General features: G+C 37.0%; 1 protein-coding gene across 1 annotated transcript; it reads left to right on the plus strand.

The window, feature by feature from the left end:
• Positions 1-267: 267 nt before the first annotated feature.
• LOC121998254 (pheophorbide a oxygenase, chloroplastic-like) lies at positions 268-18,934 on the plus strand. Its single transcript, XM_042553074.1, has 7 exons — positions 268-708; positions 783-1,018; positions 1,097-1,223; positions 3,501-3,637; positions 14,722-14,881; positions 15,345-15,623; positions 18,468-18,934. Exons 1-7 carry the CDS (start codon positions 268-270, stop codon positions 18,720-18,722), a joined length of 1,635 nt encoding a protein of 544 aa, XP_042409008.1. The 3' UTR covers positions 18,723-18,934.
• The last annotated feature ends 5,171 nt before the right edge of the window (positions 18,935-24,105 follow it).

Below are 24,105 nucleotides of genomic sequence, written 5' to 3' on the forward strand. Positions count from 1 at the left end.
GAAGTTGATGAATGTTCAAGAATCCAACTAATCAAATCAGGAAGACACGACGCTAGATTCCAGACGCGTCCCTGTTCTCACTGTCTTGTGGCCCTAAGTAGTTTTGCTTGACCACGCCTGGACTGCCGGTGCAGTTCTGTTCTCGACCGCAACGCACACTTTGCTTCCTCGTCACGCCATCGCTCGGACAACTCGCAAACCAAATTGCCTTTTGCCTGCTCTTTTGGATAGGCATGGGACGGGCCAACTATAAGACCAGCTGCTCGGATGCAATTCACAAACCAAATGGCTTCGTTATTATTGTCCTTCTCTCCCTGCAATTCCGACTCCCTCGTTTGGAGGCCTTCCCTCTCACAATCTCCCACTATCTCATCAGCATACAAGCCCTCCTCCGTCCACCGCCGCCGCGGGTGTTCACGGAGGAGTCCGCCGCGCCTCCTCGTGGCCAACCCCTCCTCTCCTGTCGCCCCGAGCCCTGCCGTGGATGACAACCACGACGCGGAGGAGGCCTCATCGTCCACTCGATCGGAGCCTGCCTTCTCCTGGAGGGATCATTGGTACCCTGTCTCCCTCATCGAGGACCTCGATCCGCGCGTCCCCACCCCCTTCCAGCTCCTCAACCGCGATCTCGTTATCTGGAAAGATCCCAACTCCGGCAACTGGGTCGCCTTAGATGACCGCTGCCCTCACCGTCTCGCGCCTCTATCGGTATTGATCTCCGCTTTCCGCAAAAATTTTCGCGTCGGTGAGTTTGATTGATGGTGTTTCGTGTATCCGGGCAGGAGGGAAGGATCGACGAGAGCGGTTACTTGCAGTGCTCGTATCATGGATGGTCCTTCGATGGGAGCGGCGCGTGTTCCCGGATCCCGCAGGCAGCGAGCGAAGGGCCTGAAGCGCGAGCAGTTCGATCGCCCAGAGCTTGCGCAATCAAATTTCCTACCCTGGTCTCGCAGGGTTTACTGTTTGTCTGGCCCGATGAGAAAGGTTGGGAGAAGGCCACTGCTACCCAACCTCCCATGTATGTTTGCCTACAAAATAGATTCGATTATCACGTTCCTGAATTACATTATGTAAGTTGTTTTTTACTTTGACTTAGGTTGCCAGCAGAATTTGATGATCCCAATTTCTCCACCGTGACTATCCAGCGTGACCTGTTCTATGGCTACGATACACTCATGGAAAATGTCTCGGATCCGTCTCACATAGAATTTGCACATCACAAGGTAGTATCGTACGTTGCATTGATATTGAAATTTTAATCGATTTTATATCTGGTTTCCCTTTGTTGGTAGTGAAACTACTCCTCTGCCATTTAAATTCTCCTATCGTGTTGTATATGTTTTAGCTACTTTTACTACCACCAGATTGTTTTCTGGATTGCCAAAAGCGTTGTGTGCGGATGCTGGTACTCTAGAACCTCCCAGCGATTGAGCAAAATCACTAGACATCTGTAGTCAGTGTATTGTGCAAGAAAGCGCCACACTTCCCAACTGTGGTGAGTAGGATTTGCTATTTTAGGAAGATTTTTAAGTCAAAACAAAAGGGAAAAAAGACATAAAAATTCTAGATAGGAAATATTTCTATATTCATGGTTAACCAAAGATATAGTATTTATCTGATATAATTTGTTGATAGTTATATGGAATTTTTATATATCAAGGTTTTCACCATGTATATAAGGGGATTACCCAAACTAACTTACTTTTTAAAGTGTTAGTTGCTAAATAAATCATGAACTTCACACATTTTAATATTTTTTTTAGAAATTAATAAATCTATCATGAAATTTGTAAATTTGTTCTAATCTATCACAAAAATAAATTGTTGTCAAATTATCATCAAGTGATGAGATGATACTATGCCTAGGTAGCACCAACTCAAGTGCAACATCATATCCTATTAAATTCAATCAACTAAAAAAAAAAAATCCTAAAAATACCTAAAATCATTCTAACTCCACCCTAAACCATCCGCTCAACCTGTGTCATCATCACCTATGGGTCCATAGCCATTTATTGACCACTACTTCTTGTCACTCCCACTTACAGAACTTAGAGTAATGGCTTGGTGATAGCAACATGCCTATATTAGTCAATGATATAAAACAAATTGTTTCATGTGTTGTGTGGTTGTAATAGTGTCGATGGCCCAGGAAATGGTTTTCATGGGTGATTGAGGGGATGCAAACAAGGTGGGGTCGAGAGTAAGTGCAAATGAATTTATGATTTTTTTTTAATTTATTCAATATAATGACATGTGATGTGACATTTGAGTTAGTAGACTTATTCATTAGGTGTGATGCCACATCATCATTTAACTATAATTTGGCTGAAATTTAACACCATGATATATTTGGTATGATTCTAAAAAATTCACTATAAATTTGTTAAATTTGAAAGGTCCTAATAGATTTATTAAAAGTGTAAAATTCATGATATGATTAGCAATTTACCCTTTTCTAAATAGAAATATAATTGATGTAATGTTGCAAGTTCCTTAATAAGCCAAGGAATCAACTCTATCGGAGGTGAACAAATCTCCTTATATTCATGTATTTATTTTGTGCATCAATATTTTCATGTCCACTTTTTGATACTCATTTTCCCTTTTTTTTTTCCTTTACTCCATTTGTTCCACCTGGCACAATCTTACATCCGTCTTTTTTTTCACTTGATTATCTATTGATTCCTTCCCTTGGTACCTTAGGGAGTATCTTTTTGACTGTATGACCCTGAAGGCTATGAACGTTGAAGAAGCTAGCGGTAAATTGTTTCATCTTTGTTGGTGCTCATGCATTGGAAGGACTGCTTCCTTCCTTTCTTCAATGCACATGTTCCCAACACGTTTGTGGAATAGCCTTTTTTTGCAAACTTGTTTATAAAACACTCTTCATGCTAGCTTCATGCTGTCCTTAAAGCTGGCTTGTGGCTGACTTGTTGCTGCTATTAACAGTCAAGGAAGGTTCATAAAACACTCCCTTGAACCTGAGATGCGAGGGGAAAGGAATCCATAAATTGACCTTCCTGGCCTTTGGGGCTAAGCAATTAATATGAAAAATGCTTCCCAAAGTACGAATGAAGGAATCAATAGATAAGCCTTCCTTGCCTTAGGCAAGGCAGGCTCTTTAGTTTGGCATACAGTTACTACTAGCAATTTTCTTGGCTACAACTGGAGAAGGAATCTGAGAACACATTTTCAACAATTTCATGAGTGGCTCCTCAAGGAAACCACTACCTCTATCAACCTGGGAGGGATTTCAAAACCCTCTATAATCATAATTCACTCTAGTTCTGCCATTCAGTTTCCATTTACTTATTATCAGCATGCTTCATAAAGTTCTAGATGTTGGACGTTACCTCATTGCAGCAGGCACTATCCTTCTTTATGTCTTCTTGATTTTTAGCCTCTGCCATAGTGTGAACCTCCAATTGATGAAATTATTTCAATGCCAGCAATACTGTTAGTCAATGTTTAGCTTCCTAATCTAGTGTCATTAACAGGTCACTGGGAGAAGGGATAGAGCTAGACCATTGCCGTTTCAGTTGGAATCTAGTGGTCCTTGGGGCTATGCTGGTTCAGATAACGGGAACCCACGCATCACTGCTAAGTTTGTTGCTCCTTGCTATGCTATGAACAAGTGAGTGGTAGGGAAGTTCAGTTTCCTGAATTTTTTAGTTCCATTTCTAAATTTGGCTAGACATTGGATCTCTTTTTCTGTTAGACCTGTGAATGAGCATAGATGACTGTGTCTAATTGACTTTGTCTATTCTACATATCATGCCTAATGTTCTACATATTCAGCCCATGTTCTTAGTTATTATTTCCTATGAAGAGCACTCTTATCTAAAAGCTAGTACCAAGTAAGGGAATTTCATCTCCCCAAAAGAAATTTAGTGGGTTTCTAGTTTCTCTTTTAGGTTAGTTCATGCTTAAGTATAACAAGTATAATAATGAGCACAAATAGGTTTTGTGATTCAACACTAATAGAATGTCCAAGGTTGATCTATGTGCAGGTGATTGATATTTAAAAGTCTTGTGAGGTGAATATAAGAACAATATAAGAATGATGCAATGTTCCTGTATGACCGTTAGATTCGATAGAGGGGGGGGGGGTGAATATTGATTCGAAAACACAAGAGTTTAAGCGCAGCGGAAAAAGATAAAGTAGACACAAATATTTTTACTTCGTTCGGAGCCTGTGACGACTCCTACTCGAAGGCCCGTGGTCCTTGACCACTTTCGTTGGGCAATCACTAGCAGATCGAAATATGATTACAGAAAAAGTACAGGAGATGCTAGTAATAATAAAGCAATACCGACAAAAAGAAAATTAAGCAAAAACCGAAAGAGCACTTTTGTCGGAGCGTTGTTGGCGTCGCACTTGAATGTCGAGCAAGATCGTGAGAAGAGTTCTCGATCAAAGTTGATTCAAGCTCCTGCGGGGCTTCTTTTATATCTTGTTCAGCGCTGGATCCCTTCCGGCGCCGGAGGTCCGAACTGCCCAAATCAAGATGCTCCACGTAGTGACGAGGTGTCCGGATAAAATTCGCCTTCCGGCGCCCGCCCCTTCCGGCGCCCGGACCACCTTGTTCGAGAAGACTCCTTTTCCTTGTTTGCAAAACAAGGTTAGTCCGAGCAAATATATATCCTGAAACAAATTGTTAGCACAGTTAAAGTTCGACAGGTAGATAAAGAGAGTATGACTTAGATTCGTCTTCCGAGACCGGAATCTAGTTACGATCTCGACTTAGACATCCGAAATGGATCTAAGCCGGATCGACGCCTAATGTCCCTTCCCGAACGCGTCCTCATAGTCACTCCTCTCAGGTGACTTACCTCACTTACCGCCAGACGGCCAGCCCGTCGACCGTCTGGACTTCTCGCCAAGCGTCGGCCCGTCGACCCGCTTGGACTTCTTGCCGATTATCCGGTCACTCGTCGACCTAGGAACAAGCGTCCGGTCAGCCCGTCGACCGCTTGGACTTCTCGCCAGCTATCCGGCCCGTCGACCTAGGTGGACTTTTCCTGCACACGATCAAAGTGTCGACAACAACAACTAACTTAACCTATTTGTCATTCATCAAAACTGGTTAGACCGTTAGTGCTACCCGCACCAACAATCTCCCTTTTGATGGAATGACAATTTAGTTAGTGAAAGCATATGCATAAAACAACATGCATTTGTGTGGTTTTAAAGTCAGTCAGGTTTTCAAATTGGTTTAGCTAACTTAACCACCTAACCCTCCTCCCCCTTTGGCATTCATCAAAAAAAACAAGGGTAAACAATCATAGTGTAGAGTTACTGAATAACACTTAAACAATCATAGTTCAGAATTTAAGGACAAAAGTACAATTTTTCAATCCAAGAAAAGATCAAGTTGACTTGGGGGAGTATAAAGTTTTGAAAACTTGAATAAAGCAGTAGTTTTTAGCTTTTAGAAAAATTTCAAGATTTAAATTTACAAACATAAGTGTATAAGGTCTAAATTTCAAGATTTAAATATTCAAAACAAGTTTCAACTTTGAAACGCTTTTTCAAACATAAGTTTTCAAAACCAAAAATTCCAAAACTAAGTTTGAAAAACCTATTTTTTTTTTTTTTTTTTAAAACTAATTGAAATTTACTTTTCAACACTAAGTTTGTAAAAGATTCAATTTTCAAAATCAAGGAAAATGAGTTTGAGAAGCTTAGTTTGTAAACTAATTTTTTTCGTAAAATTTAATCTTGAAATCAAAATAAGAATTAGATTCAGGACAATATTCAAGGTAAAGTTAAATTAAATTTAAATCTTTACTTTTAGTTTTCAAAGGATATTGGTAAAAGTAAGATCATATTTTTAGAGTGTTTTTGTAAAATTTGTTTTTCAAAATCAAATTTTCAAAGTTCAAAACCTTTCAAACTTTCAAATTTTTGTAAAAAATTTCACAATTTTTAAACAAGGTGTTTTTAAACTTTGATTTTCAAAATTAAGTTTAAAATTCAATTTGGAAAACTAAAGTAGTTTTATTTCTCCCCCTGAATTTGATACTTAACTTTAACCAGCTGTCTAACCAATTAGGTACTAACTAACTATCAAAAGATAGTAGCTTTCACTTGGTTAGTCAGATTATAATCAATCAGTGTTTGACTTGACTGATGAACTTTAATCTGATTAATATCTGAATTGTATTTAACGTCCAGATTTATGTTGATGCACTGAAATAAGCATCTTAAGTCCAGACAGTTGGCCTATGCATCTCACCCCTTTCTATGTTTATCAAACACAAGCAAGGTAAACATAAGGTGTTGGTGAGATGCTCAAAAAAACTAGTTCTATGGGTACATGCTTTCTAAGGATGTAAAACTAGTCTAAGGCCAAAACTGTTTTCGAAAGTCTAAAAATGGAAAGTTTGAAAACAAACAAGTTTAACCTATAAGTTGGTAAAATCATTTTTGAAAGTATTTTTGAAAGATCCTAGTCTATTAAGCACATCCCTAATTTTCGTCGTAAGTTGCTAAATTCACTTTCAGGGAGAGGTTTTGTAAAAATGTCAGCTAAATTTGATTTGGACTCAATGTACTTGAGTTCAATGTCGCCTTTAGTAACATGATCCCTGATGAAGTGGTGTCTAATTTCAATATGTTTGGTTCTTAAATGATGCACAGGATTCTTGGTTAAGTTAATTGAACTTATATTGTCAATTAATACTTTTACATTTGTGATATTTAAGTTGAAATCTTTTAGAGTATGCATCATCCATAATATTTGTGCAACACATTCGCCTATAGCTATGTATTCTGACTCAGTTGTAGACAGAGCAACACAATGTTGCTTTCTACTAAACCGTGATGAACCTAATAATTGGCATCCACCACTTGTGCTTTTGCGGTCTAATTTGCATCCAGCATAATCTGAGTCAGAATACCCTATTAGTTCAAAATTACTTGTCCTAGGATACCAGATTCCTACATTTGTTGTTCCTTTAAGATATCTAAAAATTCTTTTAACCTGTGTCAAATGGGATTCCTTAGCACAAGTTTGGTATCTAGCACATATACTAACTGCAAATAAAATATCAGGTCGGCTTGCAGTTAGGTACAGTAGGCTACCTATTGCACTTCTATAATATTTTAAGTCAACTGGTTTTCCATTTGGGTCACTATCTAAGATTGTGTTTACAGCCATCGGTGTTTTTATTTCTTTTGTATTTTCCATTCCGAATTTTTTAAGTAATTCTTTGGTGTATTTATGTTGAGAGATATAGTTTCCTTCATTTGTCTGTTTGATTTGTAATCCTAAGAAATAGGTTAGTTTTCCCACTAAGCTCATTTCAAACTCTTTTTCCATTAGATTAATAAATTCTTCTAAAAATTCTGAATTTGTTGAGCCAAATATTATGTCATCCACGTATATTTGTGCAATAAATATGTTTGTATTTAATGATTTGACAAACAAGGTTGGGTCAATTTGACCTTGTTTGAATCCTTTAGATGTTAGGTAAGATGTTAGCCTCTCATACCACGCCCTGGGTGCTTGTTTAAGTCCATATAGGGCTTTCTTTAATTTAAACACATAATCGGGGTGTTCTAGCTTTCAAAACCAGGAGGTGACCTACATAAACTTCTTCTCCGATTAGTCCATTAAGAAAAGATGACTTAACATCCATTTGGTATAGTTTAAATCCCTTATGGGCTGCATAACTTAGTAACATTCTAATGGATTCTAATCTGGCTACTGGGACATATGTTTCGTCATAGTCAAGTCCTTCAACTTGACTAAATCCTTTGGCAACCAGTCTAGCCTTATTTCTAGTAATTTCCCGTTTCACTTAGTTTGTTTCTGAATACCCATTTTGTTTCTATTATTTTCTTATTCTTTGGTGGTGGGACTAGGTCCCAGACCTCATTACGCTCAAATTGGGCTAGTTCTTCTTGCATAGCTATAATCCAATCTGGGTCTAGTAGGGATTCATCCACAGTTTTAGGTTCAATTTTTGAAATTAATGAGATTTGACTTAGGTTTCTAAAGGATGATCTGGTTTGAACTCTTAAGTCTGGGTCATCAATTATTTGATCAGTTGGATGATTTGGGTTTACCCTTATTGTTTTAGGAGGTTGATTCTCTTGATGTTGTTCCTCGTCTTCATGATTTAGAGTTTGGTTGGTTTCTGGAACAAACTCTGGGGGTTGTGTAGGTTCTATGTCTTGTTTAGTTTCTTTAAATTTTACATTAGTAGTTTCTTCCATTTTTAAGGTAACTTTATTATAAATTCTGTAGCCTCTACTGTTTAGGGAATATCCTACAAAAATTTCATTTTCAATTTTAGAGGTGAATTTTCCTAAGTGTTCTCTTGTATTTAAGATAAAAACTGTGCACCCAAATACCTTAAAGTATTTTATGTTTGGTTGTTTATTATAAAATATTTCGAAGAAAGTTTTGTTATGAGTTTTATAACAGAATGTACTTATTGCTTTAGCCTAAAGATATTTAGGTAGGTTATACTCATTTAACATTGTTCTTGCAACTTTTAGTAAAGTTCTATTTTTTTTTCGACAATTCCATTTTGTTTAGGGGTTATTGGACTTGAGAACTCATGATGGTAACCGTTTTCTAGACAAAATCTATTAAAGTTATGATTTTCTAAATTCTCCCCATTGTCACCTCTAATTCTTTTAATTTTAATATCTTTTCGTTTTCAATGTTGCAAAATTTGTAAGAATTTCAAAAGTTTCATCTTTATGTTTTAAGAATTTTACCCAAGTAAACCTAGAGTAATCGTCTATAATTACTAAACAGTATAAGTTTCCATTAATGGATTTGACTCCATGGGAGTCAAAAAGATCTAAATGTAGAAGTTCTAAGATTGAGTTAGTTTGTGGTTGATTTGTTTGTTTGTGGGTTGACTTAGTTTGTTTTCCTTGTTGACAAGCATTACATATAGTTGAATCTAAGTTAGGTAACTTCGGTAAGCCTTTTACAAGTCCATTTAGTTTACTTATATTTCTAAAGTTGGTGTGAGACATTCTCCTATGCCATAACCAAGTTTCTTCTTTTTGTGTTAAATAACACTTAATGGAAGAAATGGTTAAGTTGATGACATAGATGTTGTCTTTTCTAAAACCTTTTAGGCTTATGGTAGGATTATCTAGATGTTTGATTGAGCATTCTGTAGATAGAAACTTGACCTTATACCTAGTATCACACAATTGACTTATACTTAGAAGATTATATTTAAAGTTTTCAACAAGTAAGACATTTGTAATTATAAAGTCTGATTTTAATTCAATATTACCTATACCAATTACCTTGAGTTTGTCGTTGTTTCCAAAGGCAACTGTTCCTAGGCTTTTGTAAGTGAGTTGAGTGAACTTGGTGTGATCTCCAGTCATATGTTTGGAGCAACCACTGTCCAAAATCCACTTGGTTTCCTACAGTAAGTAGGATTTTGAAGTTAGTCTTTCGAGCATGCATTAATTTAAGTTTAAAATTAAGATTTTGAGATTAATTTAAGTTTTAAAATTAAAATTTTGAAATTAATTAAAATTAAGTTTTAAAATTAATTTAAGTTTTTAAAATTAAAATTTTGAATTTATTTTTAAGTTTAAAATTAAAATTTGAATTTAATTTTTAAGTTTAAAATTAAAATTTTGAAATTAATTTTTAAGTTTAAAATTAAAATTTTGAAAATAATTTTTAAGTTTAAAATTAAAATTTTGAAATTAATTTTTAAGTTTAAAATTAAAATTTTAGTTGAAAATTAAAATTTTGAAATTAATTTTTAAGTTTAAAATTAAAATTTTGAATTTAATTTTTAAGTTTAAAATTAAAATTTTGAAATTAATTTTTAAGTTTAAAATTAAAATTTTGAATTTAATTTTTAAGTTTAAAATTAAAATTTTGAAATTAATTTTTAAGTTTAAAATTAAAAAAAACTTTTAAAATTAAAATTTAAGCCTTATTCATCTCACCCGATCTATATTATCAATCAGGGAATCCTATGATTTTGTGAGATGAAATTAGTTTGATTACAGAGTTTTGTTTTAACTTGTGTTAGATTCAGACTTAGCTTTGGTTTCCACAAATAGACATTCTTCGGATAAACTTCTAAGCTTGGTGAGTCACAAGGACATCATTAGAAGTAACCAACCTTTCGAGGTTTTCCGAATAGTCCTATCCACGGAACTTAGTACTAAATCTTGGTCTAACTGGTTAGGATTCGTTTAAGGGTAGCTTCGGTCAGTTCCACTTGGCCAAATGCACCAGATCGAAACCATATCTTTCTAGACATGCGATGCCCAAGTTTCCCTAACGTACTATCATCCAAAAATTTCACCAGTACCATGATTCAAGTTAAACTTGGTCTCTAATTCTAATTGCCCTGCCGGGTTTGTTAGTTTTGGGTTACCCTGTCGGGTAAGTTAGTTTTGGAGGTGCCAGCTATTCTAGAGCCTCCCCCTGAATTATTGGCCATTAATTTAAGTTTTGATTTTAGGCTTGTGTCGATTCTTTTTATAGTTATAGTTAACTTGGTGATAATTTTGTTGTTTTTTAAACTGTTTAAGATTTTGAATTTGATTTAGTTTTGTATTTTGGATTTTGGTTTGGTTTATTTATATAATGTATTTTTTCTTTAGGTATATAATATTGATTAAGTCCTACTTGCGTGGTTAGACACGCTTTCGGAACCCAAGCTAGATTGGTTGACTTGTATTGGGTTATTAATGATTTGAAGGTTTTATTTGAATTCGACTTATATCCTAGTCCGGCTTTATTATAACATGCTTTTTGATTATTTAGGATTAAATCTAAATTTTTTGATCTTGTTATAAATTTTTCTAACATCTTTTTTAAGTTGTTTATTTCATTTTTTAATGATAAATTCTCCTCCTCAAGTGTTAGATTTTGAGTTGGATTTGAATTCTTTAATTGTTCTTTGAGGTTTTGATTTTCCTCAAGAAGTGATTTGTTTTCATTTTCTAATTTAGTTAATTTACTATTTAAACAGGAAATAATTCTAAAAAAATTTTTGTTTAAATTAAAGTATACCTCATTCGGGCCTTCGGAAACGAGTACGGACTCATGGCTTGTTTCGGGTTCAGACCCGTCTTCATCTTCCGACTCGTTATCTGTTTCGGCTTCGCGGGCCATCAGTGCGATGTGGCTCTGATGTTTCTGCTCTTCTTCCTCCGATTCGTCCGAGGAGTCGTCCCACGTTGCTTTGAGTGCCTGCTTTTTGGTTGACTTTGGTTTGTCGAACTTTAGTTTTGGACATTCGTTCTTGTAATGTCCCTTTTTGTTGCAGCCGTAGCAGGTCACGTTCTTTTGTTCTGAGGGAGAGCTGATCTTTTGAAGATCCTTTTTGCTGAAGCTCCTCTTTCTCCTGGTGAACATTTTTCTTACCAAGTTCACCAGGTGTTCTTCGTTTTCGGAGTCTTGGTCAGATTCTTCTTCAACTTCAGGCTTGCTTTTCTTGGAGGAACCTGCAAATAAGGCTACACCTTTCTCGGCTCCAGCATTAGTTTGTTCGTGCAATTGTAATTCACAAAAAAGCTCATCCAATTTTAATTTAGAAAGATTCTTAGAAATTTTGTAGGCATCCACTATTGATGCCCACAAACTATTACGTGGAAAAGCGTTTAAAGCGTACCTTATTAAGTCTCTGTTCTCCATTTGGTGACCTATCGCATGGAGCCCGTTGAGGATGTCCTTGATCCTCGCGTGGAGTTGATTCGCTGTTTCTCCTTCCTGCATTTTTATATTAAAAATTTTATTTAAAAGCAGGTCTCGTTTTGTTACCTTAGCGTCGCTTGTTCCCTCGTGCAGTTCGATCAGCTTGTCCCATAGTTCTTTAGCGTTTTTGTGTGGACCGACTCGGTTCAGTTCTTCTCTTGTCAATCCGCACTGTAGAGTGTTGATCGCTTTATTTTCTGTTGATGCTTTTTTCTTGAGATCTGCTGTCCAGTCTTCAGGATCCACTAGATTCCCGGCGTTGTCCACTGGAATTTTGTAAGGTTTCGTAATACTCATCCACTAGTCGAAGTCTGTCTTGAGGTAGACCTCCATGCGCTTCTTCCAGTAAGGGAAGTTGTCCCCGTTGAAGAGTGGAGGTCGCACTGTGCTGAATCCTTCTTGTTGGGACATTCTGTGCACAGATAAATAACCAAGAAAAAATATCCCAAGACTTGGTCTTGGATTAGTAGTGCGGGAAGAAAAAGATAAAAAAAAACTAGATTCGTGTTGCACTAATTTAAATTGATTAGTTAAATATTAAGTTATCGAAACACCAGTTTTAAAATTAATTAAAAAAAAATTCACCCCTGTCTGATTGGTGGTTGCACCAAATCAGAGCGGTGATACCACTTGTAGGACCGTTAGATTCGATAGAGGGGGGGTGAATATCGATTCGAAAACACAAGAGTTTAAGCGCAGCGGAAAAAGATAAAGTAGACACAAATATTTTTACTTCGTTCGGAGCCTGTGACGACTCCTACTCGAAGGCCCGTGGTCCTTGACCACTTTCGTTGGGCAATCACTAGCAGATCGAAATATGATTACAGAAAAAGTACAGGAGATGCTAGTAATAATAAAGCAATACCGACAAAAAGAAAATTAAGCAAAAACCGAAAGAGCACTTTTGTCGGAGCGTTGTTGGCGTCGCACTTGAATGTCGAGCAGCAAGATCAGTAGAAGAGTTCTCAGTCAAAGTTGATTCTGAAGCTCCTGTCTGGGGCTTCTTTTATATGCTGTTCCGGGCGCCTGGATCCCTTCCGGGCGCCTGGAGTGTGACGTAACTGCTCAAATCAAGATGCTCCACGTAGCGACGAGGTGTCTGGATAAAATTCGCCTTCCGGGTGCCCGGACCACCTTGTTCCAGAAAGACTCCTTTTTCCAGCAAAACAAGGTTAGTCCGAGGCAAATATATATCCTGTAAAACAAATTGTTAGCACAGTTAAAGTTCAACAGGTAGATAAAGAGAGTATGATTTAGATTCCGTCTTTCCGAGACCGGAATCTAGTCACGATCTCGACTTAGACATCCGAAATGGATCTAAGCCGGATCGACGCTTAATGTCCCCTTCCCGGGAATGCGTCCTCACAGTCACTCCCCTCCAGTGACTTACCTCACTTACCTGCCAGACGTCCGGTTAGCCCGTCGACCCGTCTGGACTTCTCGCCAAGCGTCCGGTCAGCCCGTCGACCCGCTTGGACTTCTTGCCAGCTATCCGGTCAGCCCGTCGACCTAGCTGGACTTCTTGCCAAGCGTCCGGTCAGCCCGTCGACCCGCTTGGACTTCTCGCCAGCTATCCGGTCAGCCCGTCGACCTAGCTGGACTTTTCCTGCACACTTGATCAAAGTGTCAGACAACAACACAACTAACTTAACCTATTTGTCATTCATCAAAACCTGGGTTAGACCGTTAGTGCTACCCACACCAACAGTTCCAAACACAAATCATCAATCATAAGCACAAGCATTATTAGCTTTTGAGATAGAACTGGATACTCAATTGGTTCCTTGTCCACCATTCCTCCAAATTGATCACCATGCCTCAATCAACATGCTAATACTGGCAACTTGGACATTCTTGTACAGAATTTCCTTGACAGTTTTCCTAAGAGAGATTTTCCAGGATGTCAACGTTCTATAGTTTTTCAGTGTGCAGGAGATATCTCCCGGGATTCAATCTCTACCATTTTGTACAAGTCTGTCACAAATCTCCTTCTTGAAGTCATTTAACCTCTTCATGTTCCAAGCTAGAACAAGAGCTGGCAAGTTTTCTAACTGAAGCTTGGACCACTTAAATCAAGTGTACCATAAGTCCTTTCAAGATGACGGTTCAATGCAAGAATAGAAGGCTTTCATAGCTTCTAAGTTTGATGTGCCTCATTGATGGAATTGAGGATGGCTGTTTAGATCCAAAGATAAGTACGTAGTCATGAGAAACATCAATACAAGGATTAAATTTTAAAACACGTTTGTGTGCTTTTTCAGGGTAGTCTAAAGGGTTAAAATAAAATAACATTGCTGGAAAGGTTTTTCCAGAGAACATAGGAAAGAAAGCTTTACAAAATGGTGTTTACTTGGAGAGAAAGTGAGGAAGGATAGAAAGTTAGGAAGATGAAGATACCCTTATTTCCCAAAACTAGAAATAAAGTAACTTATTCCATTCTACCCTTATCCTCCCTCAAATCCCACTTCCTTTGAGAGTTCACCGTCTTCCCACCCAAGGACAGATGTAAGCTGCTCATGCCAGCTACGTGTTTCTTGAAGTCCTATTTCAACATGCATGTGCAACGTTAATCCCAACTCCAGCATACATGTTATGTCATAGCCCTATACTCATGTAGGCAAGTTAGGTCTGTCGATACCTAAGCCGTAGTCTCAATGGAGGGACTGTTATTAGTAAAGCACCTAGACGCTTAGGCCTGAAACCTTGGGCCAAAACCAAGCAAACATTATGAAGTGGTTTAATACAAAAAGAATAATATTTGTGATCTACGTACTTGTCCATTGATTAATTTGGAAAATTACCTATTCTTTATGTTATCATATTTCTCATATGTTTTCATGCAGTATGTTTTGCCTTTCTTATTGCTAACTTTTTGAGGTGTCAATTCTCCATACTCAGTAATAGCTTGTTCACTGCTTTCATTATCCGTGACTTTATTCATTTGTGTATCTTTTTGCCATGCTCTAGCTAGAGGTTTTCACCATGCTTAATCCCATGCATTTATTTGAAGGATAGAGATCAAAACAAAATTGCCTGTTCTTGGTGACCAGAACTGGGTAATCTGGATCTGTTCATTTAACATACCTATGGCCCCAGGGAAAACTCGCTCCATTGTTTGTAGTGCTCGAAACTTTTTTCAGTTCACAATGCCAGGCCCTTCATGGTGGCAGGTATTCCAATAAGCTCAGAAATTTTTTAGTGTTTACATTTTGTTTTCAGTCATTAGCTAAGGAATTTCATATACGTCTGAAATTCTCTAGCTTCTGTTTCTTGTACTAATGATGCTAAAATTTAGTGCTCCAGTTGTCATGTGATACCCCTTCTATTTGATTCTGGAACCTAGTAAATTGGTTGTATGCATCTTCATCCGCTATTGAACGAGTACAGAAAAAAATGTCTTGTTTTATTGCGAGCCTGTTTTTTATTTGAATTAGTGCTGTGTTTTGGAATTTCCATAACTGTCGAATCATTGGTTACAAGTCATTGTGGCATGTGTCAGTCAATAACTTCGATAAACAGTTTTCCATTGTAGCTGTCTGCTGGTTGAAGTTCTGTACAATCATGTGGTGCCTGCATGTTGATAGCTTCCTCATGTTTTCTGTTGCTAAAAAGTAACTTTGATGCTTGCTGCAGCTGGTTCCCCGCTGGTATGAGCACTGGACTTCAAACAAGGTGTATGATGGCGATATGATTGTACTTCAAGGACAAGAAAAGATTTTTCTTTCTGAAATGTCAACATCCTCTATAGATGTCAATCAGCAATATACGAAGATTACATTCACACCTACACAGGCTGATCGTTTGGTTCTAGCATTCAGGAATTGGTTGAGGAGACATGGAAACGGTCAGCCTGATTGGTTTGGCCACGCTAACCAACATGCATTACCTTCAACTGTCTTGTCCAAACATGAGGTGAGATATCCATTTCTTTCCAGTTACTTTACTGAAGATGCACTTTTCTCTGACAATCGAAGTATTTAATTACGTTTTGTTGGTCTAAAGTAACTTTTAGTTCTCTTATAAACAAAATCATTGATGTCCTAACATGCTAGGGTATATAAACTTTTTGTTTACTGAGAAGATTCTTTAGGATCATTTAAAGTTTGTACTGGCTTTGCTTGTGGAAAATAATCAAGTTAAATTGACAATGAACATAATATGGGTAGTACAACTAATTCGGTTGCATGATAGTCAGAAGACAACTCTTTGATCCATTCCAAAACCCTCAAATTACTTTAGAGTTTTCTTATATTGTTGTAACCAGAATGCCTCGACTTGGTCTAACCCCCAACCGTAAGACTTCTTGCGTAGATCCACTTTCATTTTCTTTTTGGAATTTTGTTTCTTGGCTTAAATTTGTAGCTGTATATTGTCCAAGAGCATCCAACATGAACCAATTGTATGTGTGAATTTATACATAAAGAGAAGAAAATTTAAGCCAAAAAACCGTTACAGAATTAAGAAAACAAGCTGAATTGTGTCAAAGTTGATTGGTGTACCGTTTTTTCTTACAATTCGAGATGTTCTGAAAGAGACTAGTTTTATTTTTATATATTCGGCCACCATACTTGTCCATGTGCTTCATCCCAACTTCAACACCCCTCAAGCTCATCATAACTTGGAGGTATAAATTGTTTTCTATGACAAGTATGATTCAAATCTGCTTTGATGCTATGTTAAAATTCATTGGCTCACCATTTTTTTTAAAGTATTGAGTTGTTAGAAAATAGACGAATTTTATTTTTATATATTGAACCACTGCACTTGTGTATGTTGAATTATTTTTGCATATGGGACTAATGGGCATATAACATCCCAACTTCAAAAAAATTCTAACCTAACTTAAAAGCATAATTGTTTCTACTATTAGGTGGTTTGTGTCTGGGTTTCCTATTTTAAAACCCTAAGAAGTAATTGGTATCTCCTTTTTTTCACCTTTAGAGGTGAGCTTGGATCTTTGTTAAGCTTAAATTGACTTGCCAATGGAATAAAAACTGCCTTTGCACTTTTCAAGTTAAACCCCTCCAACATTTGTTCGATATGTCTCATGAGATAACAACTTTATACCATTGTTAACCCTAGTGAGCTTCATACTAGCAATTAGGTAGGCCTAAGTCTTTCATATCAAATAATGTGTATAGTTACTCTTCAACTAACAAATCATAGTGATGTCTTGTCCAACAATTAACATATCATCCACATAAAAAGGTAAAATGGTAAAGTTACCTCTAGGAAAAGCTCTTAAAACTAGATACAAGATTCAGAATATATTTTTTTGTATCCTTAGCTAGGAACACAAGAATCCAGCTTCCCGTAGCACTGTCTGGAAGCTTGTTTTAATCATACGTAATAATTTTCAATCTGCAAACCAAATGATCTTGCATTACAACATAAATCCCTTACTAGGTCACCATGCAAGAATGCAATCTCCACGTCAAGCTACTGGAGTTTAACATCCAAACTAGCCACCAGACTAAGTACCACACCGATGTAATTCGTCTTCACAATTCAGAAGTTTATCTCATCAAAGTCAATTAGAGGTTTCCTTCCTTTTGCCAACTCAACAAGATTGTAAGTGTCAATTCCTTCTAAAGGATTCATCTCCTCTTGCATGACTGATCTCATTGTGAATGAACCTATACCCATTGGAAGCTCTTTGGTTCTCTCATTAGTATGAAATGTATTCCCTACACTTGCTGAATAAATGTCTCTTTAACCGACCGTCTCAATACAAATTTAACTAGTGGTGGGGATTGTCCCTTCTGTTTTCAACCCTCTAGCTCAACTGGTTGTGTGCCACACTATCCATGATCAACTACTAGTGTATCAAACTTTGATCGTCTATTGATCAACTATAACACATACAATAACTAGTGTAAGTCTATAATACCTCCCTGGGAAAGCTTTATGTTCTCTGTGATCTTTAGTATCTTCTTTAGTCTCATGCTCATAGATGACTTCATATTTACTTCTCATAATTTTCTTCTTTCGATCTCAAGCTTATAGTCAGACACTTCATTTCCATATTCTATGACTATACAAGGAATTGAATTTATATCAATTTTATGTTTGTTTCTTTGGCACATGTATGAAAGCGCTGAAGCACCTTAATGGACCAAAACAATCCCATGTTGGTCATCCAAAACCTCATATGCCTTCATAGGAGTGTAGCGAGTTCAAATCTAGTTTTAGTTTATGATTTGAATTGTTTTGGGTCATCAAGGGTTTTGACTCAACATTTCGATGGAGGCATCATAAGTATTGATAAAAAAAGAATGAAGGTGAGAAAAGGTACATCATGTGCCTTTTAGGAATTTTTAGAGTAGAGGACAAGATTTGGGAAAAAACAAAACTTGAGTGATACTAAAATCTTGTCAATTATAATGTGGAATTCAACTCATTACACTAGTAAACATATACAACACAAGTATCAATGCACTCACACAACACAAAATTATCATCGTGGAACTAGATCCGCTATAACAACACATATGCTCAAATAAATATCAACGTGGAACTAAACTCATTGCACTAAAAATCCTAGTAACCTACCATCTCTAACAGACTCAACATTAATATGGGATTAAATGACTACATTAATAAACCTATTAACTTCTGTGATATGCATGCTTTCTTGAGCTATCAAATGAAAACTTTTTCATTTGATAAATGTTGTGTGAATCGTTTCTTCCAATTCTGCTCCATGCTGTGCCACAACTTTCAGTCATAAAGTTAATGATCTTGTCTTCCTTGCAGATGCTCGACAGATTCGAGCAACATACCCTCAAATGCTCATCCTGCAAAGGTGCCTATGAGGCTTTTCAGGTTTGGCAGAAATTATTTTTAGCGTCGACAGTCATTTTTTGTGCAGTTGCTGGAATTCCTTCAGAAATTTCATTTCGTCTCCTTCTCGCCGGGGCTGCCATTGCCAGTGCTGCCCTGGCTTATGCTCTCAATCAACTCCAGAAGAACTTTGTATTTGTCGATTACGTGCATTCTAAGATTGATTGATCCGTATCATGTTGGTCCACGAATAGTGATGGTTTAGAGCAAGAACCAGGTATATGAAGTTATATGAACCGCCGTTGTGGCTAGTAAGATGATGCTGTAAATGTCTGAGTTCTATGTTGTGGCTAGCAGGAACACGGTTTATTAGAAACGTTGTTCAAAACAAATACAAATACATTAGTAGAAAAGGATTTTCCTCAGAATTTGCGTTCAAACACTCATTCATTACCATACTGACTGGTTAATTAATTGAACTCAATGGTGAGCTTCTTTATTTCCATCCAGTTATAACGTGACTTTAAAAAGTGACCAACGTGCATTCGCAGTTGAGAAAGAATTGATTTTAAGAAAGGCGGCACCAAATAAATTGATGCTAGGAAAGAATGACATCATAACTCAGCTCACCTTCTCTTTATGTTTATTCCAATGAAAAGAAACTGAAGATGGATAAGGGAAAAAGAAGGATTTTTAACAACTCTTCATGATGAATAGGTGGAGAAGATTTTATGAAAAGAAGTCAAGCAAATGCGTGATGAAATTAGTTGCTCTTAATTCTCAATTTGACAGCTTGAATCTATTTATTCAAACGTATTTTTGAACATCTTAGGCTAACAACAGAAATTCACCTTACATTAGCTTTCTTGTTTTATTAATCATATTTATTCATTCATTCCTTAGACAATAAGTGGATAAACCACATTTATACACTGTACACTAAATTTATCATCTTGCGTTCTTGTTTATCTCAACCTCAAAGTCACAGCTTGACAATTGTTAAAGAGAATAAACCGAACTACTCTCAATTAGTCAGTAAATAATAAACAATTAGTAATGTAATTAAACATCCATAATTAAAATAAAATGTGATGTCATTCATCTCAAGTAGTAAGTATCATCGGTCACACGATAAGATACAGATAGATAAATCATGAGGAATATTTTACCGTTAGATTCTTGGAGAACTAAACATCCATAATAGACAGTATAGCATTGTTGTTGAATCATTGGTTAGGCTTAGGGGCACTCTCTTACCTTTCAAAATCTTCTCTTTTTTACCTTCCAAAAAATCTTTTTCTTTTAAATAGTTACCAATATTTTCTGTCCGATCTTGTGAGTATTTCAGTCCTCTATCTATTAATGGATAACTAAGTTAATACATGTATTTAGTTAATTATCTAGCTTCTCAACAAGTACTTGAGTCGACTAATCTATTATAACTCGTAAGCTCTCTGATGGCTCCAATCAACGAGCTTCTTTAATTTTTCTATTATATCATTAGTCAATGAAATTGACAATTAGTCAATTGATATTGCCTTAATCAATTACTTAATTAATTGACTTGCAAACAGAAAAAATATATATTATGTTCGTTGATAAACCAACCTAAATCAATTGCATAATTGGCTCAATCATTAGTCGATTTAAATCTAATATTTTTCAAGTCCGACCAACTCTAAGGAGTTTGTATCTTTTCAAGAGACCTTAGCTTAGCTTCAATACTTCCTCATCTACCTAATATTGATCAATCTTGTCCTATTAAGATTTTCCCTAAGAGGCTTATGCAGAGAGTTTATCATATGCTAAATATTAATCAATTTTGAGTTACTAGAACTTTCACTTACCTGCTTTAGATCCAAGTTGACCCAGCAAAATTTTCAATTGCATACCTATTAAGGCTTTCACTTGTCTAGCCGACTTCCATTTGCTTAGTTATATGTCAATTTTAACATACTAAAATTTTTATTTGTTTAATCTTAGGTCAACATTGACCAATTAGGAGTTCAATTAATATTAATAGATGATGTCACCTGGGTAAACCAGCCCTGACCGAGAGCCTCTCGAGACCTACTTCAATCCAAAGAAGCCTAAGTGGCTTTGGGCCGAACGACCATGTCATGGGCCTACTATAAAAGAGCCGAGTTGAGCTAGCTTCTCTGGGGTTCACTTCTCACCACCTTTGATACGAAATCAGTATCCACTAGTGGTTCTCTTAGAGAAAGTGACATTGGAGTGACAACTAGACAAAACTGATAATAGAGACCAACAACTATCGCCGTAGGCGAGAAGACTTGCTCGTGTGGTTAGTCAAGGGAAGGCACCTCAAGCGTGCAGTTGTCCACGTGGCTCATCTCGAGCTAGTGTGGCAACCGACGTGGATCATATTCAACCGAGGCTTTAAAAACCTTCACACAGATATGTGAAGCTATATGATTTTCTTGACACTAGCAAAAGCTACTTTTTTATCTTCCTCTTTTGAGCTCCTCACGCTCCTCTTTGTCCCTTCATTGACTAGACTGACGGAGGGGCAATGCTGGCGATGTCGGCCCTCCAACTAACGCTCATTGATCTCCAAGTCTCATCTCTCGAAGGTTACCTTGGCCACCACCAACTAAAGAGGAGGAAAGAAGGAAGGGGCCTGAGTGGGTGAAAAGAGACACTATTAAATTGGTATTATCTATGGGAAGAGGTACAACAAATTACATTAGAAAAAATAGAAAATAATACAATCAGTTTTCATCTTAGGAGATCCATGGCCAGGACAAGTCTTCCCAGACAATGCATCGAGGGGATATATGCGGTTCATGAAGGTGAGCCTTCCTTTATGGTAGATCAGGAAGTTAAAGCTATCAGCTTGTTCCCTTTTTTGTGGAAGATGAGTCATCCATATCCCTAAAGATCTCTCGCTTGCACAGCAGAAGTCCTTAATCGGATGCTTGGTTGAAAATCAATACTTCTTCGCTTGGTCTCCAGCAGACTTGGTAGAAGTTCATCCTGAGGTCATGAAACATTTTTTGCATATTCAAGTGGAGGCTTGGCCGATTAAGCAAAAGAGACATCATTTTGCCCAAAGCAAAATAAAGTGATAAGGGGGGAGGTCAAGAAATTATTAGGTGCTAGACATATACAAGAAGTGAGATTCCTGACCTGACTATCAAATGTGTGTTGGTACTCAAGCCCTTAGGAAAGTAACGCATGTGTGCCAATTTTTGGAACTTAAATAAGGCATGATCCAAGGCACATTGATCAGTTGGTGGACTCCACCGCTAGACACCAATTCATTTCTATGATGGTTATCAAGGATATTAACAAATTCCTTTAGCTAAGGCAGATCAAAACAAAGTCAGTTTCATCAACGAAGATGACACTTTATGTTATGTTATCATGTCATTCGGATTAAAAAATGCTGGAGACACATATCAAAGACTCATGGATAAAGTATTTGTGGAGCAACTTGGAAGAAATATTGAAATATACGTGGATAACATCCTCGTCAAATCCTTGATGTCAGATAACCTAATTCCTGACCTAGAAGAAACTTCCATAACTTTACAAAAGTATCAAATGAAGTTCAATCCCCAAAAATATATGTTTGAGGTAAAGAGGAGTAAGTTACTTGGCTACCTAGTGACCAACTGAGGATTGGAGACCAACTTCAAGAAGATTGGAAGCATTTAACAAATGTAGTCTCCCCCCTCCCTCGAAACTTACAGGAGGTACAAATGTTAGTTGGATGAATTATAGTACTATTTCGTTTCATATCTCAGTAGACAAGAGTCTCCCTTTCTTCAAAATCCTTCGAAGAGCTACTCAATTTCAGTGGGATGAAAAATATGATAAAGTTTTCCTAGAGCTAAAAGATTACTTATTTAAATTACCTATTCTAACCTACCCCCAACCGGGTGAAGAATTACAAATTTTCTTGGCACTTTTAAACATATAGTCATTAGTGTTGTATTAATCCGACAAAAAGATCGCAAGCAACATCATGTATATTATCTAAGCCATCTATTCAAAAGGACTATAGGACACGGTTTGGAAAAACTCACTATAGGACTTGCTTTAATCGCTCGACACCTACACTCCTATTTCCTATCCCATCCGACGATAGTACTCAATAATACTCCCCTAAGATAGATTCTGGCTCATCTCGAAGCTACTGAGCGACTTATTAAATGGGCCACTACTCATCAAATATAATATTGAATATTAATCACGTCTATCAGTCAAAGCATAGGCCCTTAAGAATTTTCTGATAGAATCAATACAGGATGAGAAGCACGAGTAGTGGATAACATATGTTGAAGACTCTTCAAACCATGAAGGCAGTGGAGTAGGTGTAGTTCTGATCTCCACCTAGAGATAAGAAATTAAGTTGGTCATTAAGATCAACTTCCAGGTCTCGAATAATATAGTTGAATATGAAACATTACTCACCAGTCTACTCGGCACCCAAATCATGGGTGTTGAGCATATTCTAATTAACTTAAGCTCTCAACTAGTAGTACGGTAGGTCAACGGAGTTTTTGAGTTCAAGGATTAGAAGTACTAGAAATATAGTGAAGTCATGAAAAATGCTAAAGAACACTTTGTTGAAGTTGTGTTGAAACAAGTCCCCCGAACATAGAATATAAAGATGTATGAGTTGGCTAAACTAGCCAGCTCCTTGAAAGAATAGACTTCCAAGGAGATAGTGTCTCAGATCGAGTTACTGTCTCAAGTACTAATCAATATGGAACCTGTAATAATGATTGGAGGATTGAGTTCTTAATTTATCTTTAGGAGGGGAGGCTACCCAAGGATACTATATGAGTATGACAGCTTAGACAAAAAGTCATGCGGTTTTGCTTCATTGATAGATCCCTTTACAAATGAGACAGTGCGGGTTCTCTCCCAAGATGATTAGGGAAGGAAGAAGCTAACTATATGCTATGAGAATTACATGAAGAAACTTGCGGAAGCCATATTAGGGGTTGCTCTTTAGCTCGAAAAGCATTATTGGCCGGATACTTTTGGCCCACCTTAAGGATAGATGCAATGTGGTTAGTAAAAACTTGCGAAAGCCACCAACGACACCATACATGGCATAATAGACCAGCTGATGAGATTGGCAGTAGTTGCTTGCCTTTTTTATTAATGGGCAATGGATCTGGTCTAACCTTTCCCATGGAAAACAGGGCAAAAAAGATTTTTTTAGTGAAGGGTAGTTCATTCATTATTTGATTTTTTTATTTCTTTCGCCATTTGGATAACTATTTTTGTTCATTGGCAAGAGATATTTCTAAGTCAATAATCTTTTGAGCTTGTGTTGTTGTTTGAAGGGGGAAGACAATTATTTATCTTAACACTTCAGTCTTCTTTACTTTTCGGTCTTCACCCTCCACTAAGTCAAGGAGAGACATCAAAGAAGATATTTTTTTTCTCAAGCAAATTGTTCTCCTTCTTGGATAGTTTCTAGATCCTTCGAAATCAATTGTTTCTTTGATTGAGCGACTTCTAGATTTTTCAAAATATTTTGCTCTCCTTTGAACGACTTCCACCTCTCTCATCAGTCAATCATACTCTCCCTACAAGGTATCAACTCGGGCCTACTCCTCGATCATCTGGG

Source organism: Zingiber officinale, chromosome 6A, assembly GCF_018446385.1.
Source record: "Zingiber officinale cultivar Zhangliang chromosome 6A, Zo_v1.1, whole genome shotgun sequence".
Classification (NCBI taxonomy): Eukaryota; Viridiplantae; Streptophyta; class Magnoliopsida; order Zingiberales; family Zingiberaceae; genus Zingiber; species Zingiber officinale.